General features: G+C 53.8%; 1 protein-coding gene across 1 annotated transcript; it reads left to right on the forward strand.

Annotated features, from left to right (window-relative positions):
- Positions 1-7,993: 7,993 nt before the first annotated feature.
- LOC110587721 (protocadherin-8) lies at positions 7,994-12,455 on the forward strand. The gene is made up of 3 exons (XM_021697933.1): positions 7,994-10,336; positions 10,811-11,018; positions 11,497-12,455. Exons 1-3 carry the CDS (start codon positions 7,994-7,996, stop codon positions 11,868-11,870), a joined length of 2,925 nt encoding a protein of 974 aa, XP_021553608.1. The 3' UTR covers positions 11,871-12,455.
- The last annotated feature ends 523 nt before the right edge of the window (positions 12,456-12,978 follow it).

Consider the following 12,978-nt stretch of genomic DNA (forward strand, 5'->3'; position numbering starts at 1 on the left):
TAAAAAAAAAAAAAAAAAAAAAAAAAAAAAAAAAAAAGATTGATGCCCTACAAACGGCCTGCCATGCCCGGGAGGGCTCTCTGTTCAATGAGTGGAGCAGCCCATTCTTCCCCATCTCGGGTTCCCACACTGGACACCAAAGCGGGAGCTTGGAGCCAGGGCGGCAAGAATTCAACCTTTATTCATCCCGGAACACAAATGATCTGCCACACTCCCCTAATCTCCCTAGCCCTCTCACCTCACCTACTCAAAATCTTTCTGAAGGGCCTGGGCCTTCCTGGAGGATAACATGTGATTCACACTGCCCTTTGGACAGAAGGGCTGGAGCCCAGAGAGGATCAGAAAGTTTGGAGGAAAAATATCCATTTACATATTGACCACGGATGGAGTGTTTTCCCCTACTGTGCCCACCCCCCACCCATGTGCCTCTTTCCTCATTTGGCCCTTATTACCGTAGCGTTTGAGGACTGTAGGCAGGATTGTGCTGCAGAAGAATCATGAATTAGCATTAATGTTGATGATTATTTGCATCCAGAGTTCCCTGCACTGCGGGTAAAAGCCTCCTAAGGGTTTGGGCCTAAGAGCACAGCTTCAGGGACTTGGGGGGGGGGGGAGGGGGCTGTGGAGCACTACATATAAAAATGATTTCATCTAAATTTCTGGAGTGGTTTCATAGACCAAAGCACCTCTGAAGGACAAAAAGACAACTGTTAAATTACCTGAAAATAAGTGCTTCTAAAGTGTTCAGAAATAATCCAGGGTGAGGAGAATCGGGAGGCCGATAACTAATCCGTCAGCTTTTTTTTTTTTTTTTTTTTATCCCGCATCTAGACTTTTTTTCTTCCAAGGCCACAGCCTGTCACCATGCAGTTTATCAGCCGTCACTCCGTCTCGATTCTGGGTGATATGAGATCAATGGCCTAAAACTGCTCTCAGATCTACGGAGAAATTTATAACACCAGGCTCTGCTGTGCCCTGGCTGGGCCTGGGTCCCAGGGCTCTGAGGGTGAGGCTGCCATGCAGACTTCATTTCCATTTCAAAAGTGGATTGTGACCCACTTGGAGCAGGCGAGTTCAAGCCATCAGATGCAAAGGAAGGCCTGAGTCAGAAGTCTTCAGCACTTACAGAACAATGACTTTGAGGAAAGAAAAAAGAGACACCAGCCAATGATTAAAATTCTCTCTGCCTTGACAAGGCTCTAGCTCCCTGCTTTAATTTCTTTTGAATCATGTGCGATTTATTAATAACAAAACCCCAAATTTGCAACAACATGTTTTAGGCTCTGAAAGCAATTAATCATTCAATTTACCTAACTACAGAACTCCTGAGCATGGTTTGAGCAGAGATTTGTGGTTCTTTTGATCCTCACTGAGGGCTCCTTTGGTTATCCACAGCCTCTTTTCTTTCCCCATGAACTGTGTAATTTGGTCCTAATTCTGCCTCAGAGTGCCCATGAACCATAGTAAGGTCCTAGGAGCCCAGGCCACATCCCATATCCTGTACTTTCCAACCAAAGAGCTCCAGGGAAATTCTTCATCGCCCCCTCTCCCCCCCAACACACACACTGAGTCCTTGGGTGATAAGGGGAACACTGGCTTTCTGTCCACAACCCCAGGCCGTGGACAGCTATAGAACATGCGGCTCCTCACAGCCCCCATTCCCACGCCCACCATTTGTCTTGGACGGATGTCCAACAGAAAATGTTCTGTGGGGACTCTGGACTTGCTCCTGGCTGAACCCAGAGAAGCCTCAGCTTTCTGAGCAAAAAGAAAATCCTGCTGCCTGCCCGACTTCTCCTTGGAACCAGACATCTGAGAGGAGGTTCCCAGGAGGAACGGCATTCTCGAAGAGGACTGGCAGTGCCGGAGTCCACCCACCAGCTTCTCCTGCCGCGCTGGCTCCAGCGCCCCTCCAGCCGGGGGGAAGGCAGGCTGGCACATACGGAAGTGGTCCTCTGGCTGGACCCACAGACAGCAAGTGCCCTCTCAGTGCATGCCTCTCTGTCCTGAGTCTCTTGGGATTCTGCCAGACCACAAACTAGCCAATCACTGTTCCCAAACCAGTCACTTCAGAGAGTTGCCCTTCACCTTCCTCCCAGATCAGAGTCTACCAGTTTAGGCTTTGTCCCACTTCCCTGCCCTGCCCCTCCTCTGGCCTCCCTTTACCCTGGTGAACCTGTGATTTCTGAATGACATCCTTCAACCCCGTTGCCTAAGAGTAGAACTGGAATTCTTTAACGCAGTATATGAAGCACCAACCTGCTCACTCTGCCTTTCTTTGCCCCAGTGCCCCTCCCCCAGCCGCTCATGGCAACCTACACCCCAGCCCTTGGATCTTCATGCCCTTGAGCTTGCTATTCCTTCAGGAGGGAAAGCCCTATTCATCTCCACCCCTTCCTCACTCTTTCTACCCCTAGCTCATGTCTACTCATCCTTCAAAACTCAGCTTAAATGTTGCCTCCTGCAGGAAGTTTTCCCTGCACATCTCTGCCCCCTAGCACAATTGTGCCCCCCTCCTCTGGGTTCACGCGGGCATGCAATGCATACTTGTACCACTGCTCTTGACATGAGGCATGTGTTCGGGTATCCCACTCCCCTAAGAACTGTGGGCAGCCACCTGGCATGGGCTGCCGGGTAGGCCTCCATCACAGCAATCCTCACACCTGATGGTGGGTCTCCTTCTTCTTCTAGAATTCCAGCCTCAGGGCTAGCACACAGAGTCTATGATTTCTTTTGTTGTTCTTCTTCTTTTCTTTCTTCTTCTTCTTCTTCTTCTTCTTCTTCTTCTTCTTCTTCTTCTTTTTTAATAAAGCTAGGAGAGAAGCATAGAACAGATTCTCCCTCATAGCCCTCAGCAGGACCCTGTCCACACTTTGAGGTTGGACTTCCAGCCTCCAGAATATTGATTTCTATTGGAAACCAGGCAGTTCATGGCAGTCCTAGTAGACGAATGTTAAGGGGAAGCACTGGGTCAAACATTGGCTCCATGTAAGTCACAGGAAATCACCTGGTGCTCCTGAGCATCCTAAGAATGAAAGTCTTCTGGAATGTTCCTGCCCTCTCCCCCCAGAATAATGGGTTGCTGTTCACTGAATATTTGTCTCTGTAGGTGGTTTGTCATGATACATGGCTTTTGTGGAAATGAGTGGTGAAAAAGTCCACTGGAAACTCTTTTTGCCATCATCTGATCTCAATGAGAGGGTAAGGTACCAAAAGATTTTGAAATGACATGAGAGCCTTAAAGTTACTTGAACCCTCACATGAAAATTTTTCTCCTTCCTTTGGGACCTATAAACCTACAACTATATCTATTATTGTTTCCAGAAGGGTGGGAGAAAAAAAGGAATCAGAAGGAGAGTTGTAACTAAAGCAAAGAAGCAGACAGGAAATAGGAGGGTTGTTTTTTTGTTTTGTTTTGTTTTTTGTCTTTCTGAACAAACACCTCACCTGTAAAATAAGAGGTTTAGATGATCCAGCCTCTGATGTTCCTTCCTCCTGCTTTAAAAGGAAATGATAATTAACACGTGCTCAGAGCTTCCTAAGCACCTGACACTGTATTATCTTACACAGTCCTCCAGTCAACTTTACAAGGTATTACTATTAGCCCAGTTTACAGAGAGATCAATTAACTTGCCCCGGGCCACACAGCAATTCAATGGTATCAGATTTGAACCCAAGTTGGATGTTGTAATCAACAGCCGTGTTTTGTTTCTTGTCAGGTTAAGTGGGTATCCCAGAGCATCCTGACACACAGAACACACAAAAGGATGAATGGCCCAAGACCTGGACCTGGTCTAGGGTTTGTGAGCATCTGGCACTGGGCTCAATCCAAAAATCAATGTTTAAACAACAGTCACCTTTACCCTCAAACTGTCTCACTGTCTGACTGCTGAGTTTGAATCAGGACTATGGAGGATGTTGCTCTGTGGGTATTAAAGTTTAAAAGTCACAATGCCAGTATCAGCAGCCCAATAAACGGGCAGGGAGGTGCATTTTAAAAAAATATAAAGTTAGCATTTGGAGTATAGAAAAGAGCTTGGTTGCATTTCTAGAGAGCAAACCCCAGCAAAACCCAGCGACTTAGGAATTCTGAGAGATTTCTACATTTCTTCCGTTACAAGAATGAATTGGCTGCCTCTGAAGAGCTGCCTCCGTTCTCTGCTTTGAGGAGCACTTACTGCAAACTTTCCTGGAAGGTTTATCGGATGGAGTGAGCCTGTTGAAGGAAAAACGATGGGCCCCGGTCTTATATATTTTTTAAATAGTTAAAAGGTTAAAAAATACCCCTCTCCCCATCCATCCTTAGAATTACACTTTTCAGCCAAGTCTAGTTCCCTTTCCTGGTAGATATAATCCTAATTAAAAATAAATTACATGCTGTATAGAACTTGAAATGGAAAAGATAATCCTATTACATACGAGAATATATCCTGATTTTCTTTCCCCCTAAACTGTGGGAGATATCAGATCAGGCTGAGCCCCCCATTGTCGCCGCTTTGAAAACTTTCCTAGAGCCCTAATCCGTCACGTGACGCCCGTGTCAATCTCGGGGTCTGCACGCGAGTTTCACAAAACAGGCATTAGGCTGGGCAACAGAAACCCAGCTTTGCGGAGCCCGCAACATTTGCATTCCGAGAAAACGCCGGCCATTGTGGGCTGTGTTTGTTCTCAGGATTGCGAGACTGTTGCCTGCGAAGTTGCTAAAACCTAAAGAAAGGGGCTCCTCTGAGCCAGCCTGGGCCTTTGGTATGATAACAAGTCGATTTGAGCTGCTTTTGTGGGGCTGGATCAGCGCTGGGGGACGGGAAGCTCCCCCCACATTCTCCCCACTGCTCCGGCCCCACCTCCCCGGACATTTTGCTTCCCCCGGGAGTTGCTGTAGGCGCTGATGCGCTATTTTAAATCGTATTTCCATAATCTGGAGGCCGCAGGCGGCGGGGCCCGGAGCTCGTTCTGCTCGCGTGCCTTCACACCTCTACCGCCGGCTCGGAAGGCCCTGTTCGCTGCTCTCCTCTGCTGCTCTCCGCCCTGGGCTCCGCGCCCCGCGCTTCCTGGCGCCGCCGCGGTCGGGGTCACTTCCGAGCGGCGGAGTCGCTAGCCCAGGATAGAATGCTTCGGACCTGCTACTAGCCGCCCCCCTCCTCCCGCCTCTTGGTTTCTGGCTGTTCGCCCATTCCCCCACCCCAGCACGCCTTCCCGGATTTCAGTCTTGAGAATGAGCATGATGACACGAAGCGCTTTGAGTAAAAATATTAGATAGTTTTGATTCTCCAGCAGAGCAAAGATAAAACAAATTTAAACAGCGAGCGGCTGGGGTCCTGGGGTCCAGGCCAGAACTGAGATGCGCGGGGACGCAGGAGGAGCAGGCGTGGGGTCGGGCTCCCAGCCACTCGCGACCGTGCTCTAGCCAATTATCTACTCACGGGAACAGCTGAAAACATCTTTTCTCTGCGACTCTGGCCCCACTGCCCTCCCCCCCCCCCCCCCAGGTTCTCGGCTCTGCTGCCGCAGCACCTTGTGGACCTGACCTCTAGGGGTTACACTAGGCAGAGGCGCGGCCGCTGTCCGACTGCCGAGTTCTGAATCTGTTCGCGTCTGGGTTGACCAGGGAAGCGGGACGGGGGGGGGGGGCGGGACGCTGGGAGCACTAAAGGTCACCAGCAGGCCCCAGGCCAGGGTGGGAGTGATGCGGGGCTCGGAGAGAAGAACAGAAGGTTCTTTTGGCTGTGCATACCCTCCCCAACCCCCCCCCCCCCGGGAAATGTCCCTTGGGCAGAAGCCGAGAGAGCGCAAGCTATTTAATTGGTAGCTGGGTGGGGGGTGGAGGGGAGTGGAAGAGAAGATTGGGGATTGGGCTCCTGTAGGGGGCGTCGCCCTTTCCTCGTCCCTGCGCGGCTGCAGTTGCCTGGCGTCTCTGCTTTTAGTAATACCAGGGCAGCAAGGTGGAGAAGGCGGGGAAAGGAACCCAGAGGAAAGATCGCTCCGAGGAACCCTCCAACTGTCCATCGCCCTCCCTCTTCCCGATCGCAGAAGAGCTTTTATTTATTAATCGCTGGGAATGCATTTTTTTTTCTCTTTGGCAATTTCAGGGCCCCTACTTCATTCTCCCTCACCCCAACTGCACCCCCACCTCCCTATTTGGTCTCCCTACTCTGGGGTGGGGGGGGGGTGAGGGGAACCTCCTGCATGCCTTCCGAAAAGACCCCAGGACACATTCACTTGGGTTTGAGGGAAAGGAAAACACAGATGGATGCTGACAGCAGGACTAAAATCTGGATTCAGAAAAACGTTTACTAAATGCAGTCTGCTTATCAAATCCATCGCCTTAAAAAAAAAAAAAATTCTCCCAGTGCGTGGCTTTTGTTTTTACCTCTCTTCCTTCGCGTGTATTTGCATAACCTGCTCAATAAAGCTCTTCAATGAGAATTCGTCTTGCTCCCGCTTGGAGCTCCAACTCCCTGGTCGTCATGGATTCTGGGGGTGGGGGTAATACCTGTGGGGGGCCGCGCCAAGCCTGGCTAGCCCGGGGATCCGCCCAGCCCCGAGTTTGGCAATACCGAAGCTCCACACGTTCGTAGGCAGATGGTTAAGTTCCCCCAGGTTCGTGCCAGGTTTCAACGTCATGCTGTGATTTTGTTCTTCTGGAATGGGATGAGTGTTGCTTCTCGGAGCAGCCCTATTAGAACAGAAAGAAAATCCTCTAAATAGGCGGAACAAGGCATCAGGAGGGAAAGTTCTCCAAATGCACTTTATTTAATACGAGCCGGGTATTGTGTGGAATTCAGCGCCCATCACCGTTTAGCCGGAGAGTTATGGCAGTGATTGGGGATGAATAGAGGAACATAATGGATACATGTGGCGTTTGCTCATTATGTTCAAGTTAGCCCAACTCCGCTGTGGAAACTGTTCAACTTTCTCTCCCCTTAGCTTGTCACAGTGAAATAATACAGACATTGGGGCCTCCAATGGGATCGCCTGCCACGCCATTCTATTTCCACTGCTAACGAGGGCTTCATAAGCCTTTGATACAGTCTGATCTTTGAAACCTTTCCAAATCTCCTCAAGCTTATGCTAAATCCTATTTGGAACTTTTTTTTCCTGGCCTACTAGCGCCCAAGGCTTAAGAAAGCCATTTGGACAGTGACATGCATACTAACACATCGCAGAGCTCTTTTCTGAAAGGGAAGTGGCAGCCCTGATCGCCGAGGCTCACATGAGCAAAACACAATTGCGTACACAAATTTGAATAAAATCAATTTTCACTCGTCCTTGGAGCTCCTAAATCGAGATGCTATTTCCGAGTGCCTTGGGAAGCTGGGAGAGAAGACTAGCAAGACCTTAAAAGGCTGAACAAGTAGGTGGAGGAAAAAGGGCGAGGTTTGGAAGCGTCCAAGGTGCAAAACGCAGAAAGTGGGTAGTGGGGGTGGGTGGGTGGGTCCCAAGCCACCCGGGCGAAATCCAAGCGTGTTTGTTTTCAGTTCAAGCAGCCGGTCCCGGACAGGCACAATTAACAAAACCATCCACTCCTTTACTCCCGGCGACCTGTGCCAACTCCTCTGTATTCAGGGCGCTGACAGGAAAGGAAAAAAGGCGAAAGGAGTTAAAGAAACAAAGAAAAGATTCCTTAATTTTCCTTTCTTGTTTTCCCCTCTAAGCCTTTCCACATTAAAGGGATTGTCAGAGGCTGGCGTAGGAGCGGCGCGAGGGCGAAGCTGCCATTGGCTGCCGGGCTCTGGTGATTTGCATATCGGCTGCTATAAAAACAGAGGCGGCGCGCAGCGGCGCAGCTCCAGCCGGGAGAAGGAAGGGGGATTGTAGAGTGTGGGTAGGTCGGCGCGTCCTCAGAGCCCACCAGAACCTCGAGCTGCAGCCCACAGATCTCCTGCACACGGCTCGCAAAGAGCGTGCTCCTAGGAGCCTGCGACTCACACCCGGACCTGCAAACCAGAGAGGAATTGTTCAGCCTCTAGGAATAGCACTTGGGGCTGGCGGCATGAGTCCAGTGAGGCGCGGGGGCAGCCCCTGCCTTTTCCCTTTACAGCTCTTCAGCCTCTGTTGGGTGCTCTCAGTGGCCCAGAGCAAGACAGTGCGATACAGCACCTTCGAGGAGGATGCCCCTGGCACGGTCATCGGGACCCTGGCTGAGGACCTGCATATGAAAGTATCTGGAGACACAAGCTTCCGCCTGATGAAGCAGTTCAACAGCTCGCTTCTCCGGGTGCGCGAGGGCGACGGGCAGCTGACCGTCGGGGACGCGGGCCTGGACCGGGAGCGGCTGTGCGGCCAGGCGCCACAGTGCATGCTGGCCTTCGACGTGGTCAGCTTCTCGCAGGAGCAGTTCCGGCTGGTGCACGTGGAGGTGGAGGTGAGGGACATCAACGACCATGCGCCGCGCTTCCCACGGGCCCAGATCCCCGTGGAGGTGTCCGAGGGCGCAGCCGTGGGCACGCGCATCCCCTTAGAGGTGCCTGTGGACGAGGACGTGGGGGCCAACGGGCTGCAGAGCGTGCGCCTGGCGGAGCCTCACAGCCCCTTCCGCGTGGAACTGCAGACGCGCGCGGACGGCGCCCAGTGCGCGGACCTGGTGCTGCTACAGGAGCTGGACCGCGAGAGCCAGGCCGCCTACAGCCTGGAGCTGGTGGCCCAGGACGGCGGCCGCCCGCCGCGCTCCGCCACGGCCGCCCTCAGCGTGCGAGTGCTGGACGCCAACGACCACAGCCCGGCCTTCCCGCAGGGCGCCGTGGCCGAAGTGGAGCTGGCGGAGGACGCTCCCGTGGGCTCGCTGCTGCTCGACCTGGACGCGGCCGACCCCGACGAGGGCCCCAACGGCGACGTGGTGTTCGCCTTCGGGGCCCGCACCCCGCCCGAGGCGCGCCGCCTCTTCCGCCTGGACCCGCGCTCGGGCCGCCTCACCCTGGCAGGACCGGTGGACTACGAGCGCCAGGACACCTATGAGCTGGACGTGCGGGCCCAGGACCGCGGTCCAGGGCCCCGGGCCTCCACCTGCAAGGTCATCGTGCGCATCCGCGACGTCAATGACAACGCTCCGGACATCACCATCACCCCGCTGGCCGCCCCGGGCGCACCTGCCGCCTCTCCCTTCGCCGCCGCCGCCGCCGCCGCCGCCGCTCTCGGGGGTGCGGACGCGACCTCGCCGACCGGGCCCGGGACACCTGAGGCCGGCGCCGTGTCTCTGGTGCCAGAGGGGGCGGCTCGCGAGAGCCTGGTGGCGCTGGTCAGCACCTCGGACAGAGACTCGGGCGCCAACGGGGAGGTGCGCTGCGCCCTCTACGGGCACGAGCACTTCCGGCTGCAGCCGGCCTACGCGGGCAGCTACCTGGTAGTGACCGCGGCGTCGCTGGACCGCGAGCGCATCGCCGAGTACAACCTGACGTTGGTGGCCGAGGACCGCGGCGCGCCCCCGCTACGCACCGTGAGGCCCTACACGGTGCGCGTGAGTGACGAGAACGACAACGCGCCAGTCTTCACACGGCCGGTCTACGAGGTGTCGGTGCGTGAGAACAACCCTCCCGGCGCCTACTTGGCCACGGTGGCCGCCCGGGACCCCGACCTGGGCCGTAACGGCCAGGTCACCTACCGGCTGCTGGAGGCTGAAGTAGGCCGTGCCGGGGGCTCGGTGTCCACCTATGTGTCGGTGGACCCGGCCACCGGGGCCATCTATGCGCTGCGCAGCTTCGACTATGAGACGCTGCGCCAGCTCGACGTGCGCATCCAGGCGAGCGACGGTGGCTCCCCTCAGCTCTCCAGCAGCGCCCTGGTGCAAGTGCGGGTACTGGACCAGAACGACCACGCACCCGTCCTGGTGCACCCGGCGCCGGCCAACGGGACCCTGGAAGTGGCGGTCCCCGGGCGCACGGCAAGGGACACTGCCGTGGCGCGCGTGCAGGCCCGGGACGCGGACGATGGTGCCAACGGGGAGCTGGCATTCGAGCTGCAGCAGCAGGAGCCGCGAGAAGCCTTCGCCATCGGCCGCCGCACGGGGGAGATCGTGCTCACAGGCGACCTCTCGCAGGAGCCGCCGGGCCGCGTGTTCCGGGCGCTGCTGGTCATATCTGACGGCGGCCGTCCCCCGCTCTCCACCTCTGCCACCGTCAGTTTCGTGGTGACAGCAGGCGGCGGGCGAGGGCTGGTGGCGCCCGCCAGTGCAGGGAGCCCTGAGCGTTCTCGCCCGCCCGGCTCTCGACTCGCGGCGTCGGGGCCCGCCCTACAATGGGACACGCCGCTGATCGTCATCATCGTGTTGGCCGGGAGCTGCACGCTGCTGCTGGCCGCCATCATCGCCATCGCCACCACCTGCAACCGCCGCAAGAAGGAGGTGCGCAAAGGGGGGGGCCCGCCGGGAAGAGCGGCCCGGGGCGGCGGGCGGCGGAGCCTCGGCTCCCGGCTCCCCGGAGGAGGCTGCCCGGGGAGCCGGGCCCAGGCCCAACATGTTCGACGTGCTCACCTTCCCTGGCAGCGGCAAAGCGCCCTTTGGCAGCCCCGCGGCCGACCCGCCCCCGCCCGCGGTCGCCGCGGCCGAAGTGCCGGGCTCGGAGGGCGGCAGCGCCACCGGGGAAAGCTCCTGTCACTTCGAGGGGCAGCAGCGGCTCCGCGGCGCGCACGCCGAGGTGAGGCCTTCCTTCGGCTGGGCGCCCCCCTCCGTGCTCCGCGGACAGGCTGGGGGAAGGGACTGGAGGGGTCTGGGTGTGCCTGGATGCCTAACCTGTCGCACTTATTTTTTGTTTCTTGTCCAACCCCCACCTCACCCCCTCTCCCCCGCCCGCCCCGCTTCCCCCATTCCTTCCTGCAGCCCTACGGTGCCTCCCCCGGCTTCGGAAAGGAGCCGGCGCCCCCTGTGGCGGTCTGGAAAGGACACTCTTTCAACACCATCTCTGGCCGAGAAGCGGAGAAGTTCAGCGGCAAAGACAGCGGCAAAGGGGACAGTGATTTCAACGACAGCGATTCTGACATCAGCGGGGATGCTCTGAAAAAGGATCTCATCAACCACATGCAGAGTGGTGAGGACACTTCTTTCCTGCCAAGTTCAGCGTTCCTCCTCTCCCTCCCCTGCTGCCCTCCTGTCAATCTCCGTTCCAGCCCCTTCCCTTTTCCCCACTTTCTTCAGTCCTCGAGTTTGGGATCCCTGCCTTCCTCAGATAGCCGATTTCAAAATGTCACTTCGAGGCAGCTCCACCACTTGAATAAAGAACACTCCCATCCTGTTAGGTGGAGGCAGGGGTGATGCTAGCTCCCTGAGGAGGGGAATTCTCCGCAGTTCCTTAACTTGCTTCCAGCAAAAGAAGCTGAGCCAACTTCGGATGAAGGTGGCTTTATAGGAAGCAGTGTTTCTTTCAAATCTTGAATCACCGCGCTCACTCTCATACTCGCTTTTCTTTTCAGCCGCCCTGACCTGCCTGACATTCTGAAGAGGGAGGCGTAGTTGTGTGCAATCTCAGTAGTCATCCTCACGCTCTCTCCCTTTCTCTTTTATGTTAGGACTGTGGGCGTGCACCGCTGAGTGTAAGATCCTGGGCCACTCTGACCGCTGCTGGAGCCCGTCATGCGGAGGGCCCAACACGCATCCCCCGCCTCACCCACCAGCGCAGATGTCTACCTTCTGTAAGAGCACGTCCCTGCCTCGGGATCCTCTGCGCAGGGACAATTACTATCAGGCCCAGCTGCCCAAGACAGTGGGGCTGCAGAGCGTCTATGAGAAAGTGCTACACAGAGACTATGACAGGACAGTCACCCTGCTCTCCCCTCCCCGTCCAGGGAGGCTCCCAGACTTGCAGGAGATTGGGGTACCCCTCTACCAGTCCCCCCCTGGCAGGTACCTGTCCCCAAAGAAGGAAGCCAATGAAAATGTGTAACCCCATGCTGCATGTGTTCACAACTTATACAGGTCACTCCGAGAAGCCCCTAAGTTATTGACTGGTTTCAGTGGTGTATATATTAAATATGCAAGACGTGCCTTAAAATGAAGCTGTTGGAAGCTATTTCCAATCACATTGGTACTGTTTGGTATTTGCAAACAAAAATGTAGTTAATGTAATTTTTATGAAATGTGTGCAGTATTTAATTTTTCTTATCATGCTATTGACTTTAATTTCATTTGCAGCTTGCCATTTTCTTAGTGTTTTTAACCTGTACATTGTGTAATGTAATGTTTGTATATAATGAAATTTTGTTATATTTTTATAAAATAAAAGCTAAAGTGGAAGTTATTGCCAAAGGAACTGTCTGTAAGACAAAAAAAAAGTGGGAATTACTTAATGGAAATTTATCTTTCACCTGAAACAACCTAGTGTTTGAGAATTTTTGCCTTGCCAAGTATACCTTGTATATCTTGAGTCTGTGGTAGATTTCAAGTTCAATGTTATTTAATTACATTTGGTTTTCTGTAAACCGAACCGTGTCACTTATAAGCACAGTAATAAAGGATTTGTCATGTGTTTGAAGAATCTGCTAATTGCTTTTCATGAAGTTGCCTACAGTTAGACATTCACAAATAATCTGAGTACCAGAATTAAACCTTCTTTCAAGTGCTAATTATTTGGGCATCATTAATATTCACAGCGATATTAAACTTCCAAGTATTGGAAAGTCTCATCTGACTATTAAAAATACTTGATTTTATAAATCATGCACATCTCCATTTACATCAGGCACTCTATAAAATTCTTGTCCTCATTTATTCACTCAACAGATATTTATGGTGCATCTACAAAAAGTAGAGAAAGCTGTTTGGGCTGTTCATACACTAATTAAACATCTGTTGAGTTTTTATGAACTGCTGTAACTCCCCTAAGAGCTGTGGTTCGAGGTTAGGAAGACATAGTCTCAAGGAGCTCTTAGCATATTAGGATGTTAATAGCAAAAACACACTCAAATGTATGGGTGAAATGACATGGTACTTGGGATTTGCTTTAAAATATTCTAGAAGAAAACATGGGGCGATATGAAAAGAGACTGATAAAA

The sequence above is a fragment of the Neomonachus schauinslandi genome, chromosome 3 (assembly GCF_002201575.2).
Source record: "Neomonachus schauinslandi chromosome 3, ASM220157v2, whole genome shotgun sequence".
Lineage (NCBI taxonomy): Eukaryota > Metazoa > Chordata > Mammalia > Carnivora > Phocidae > Neomonachus > Neomonachus schauinslandi.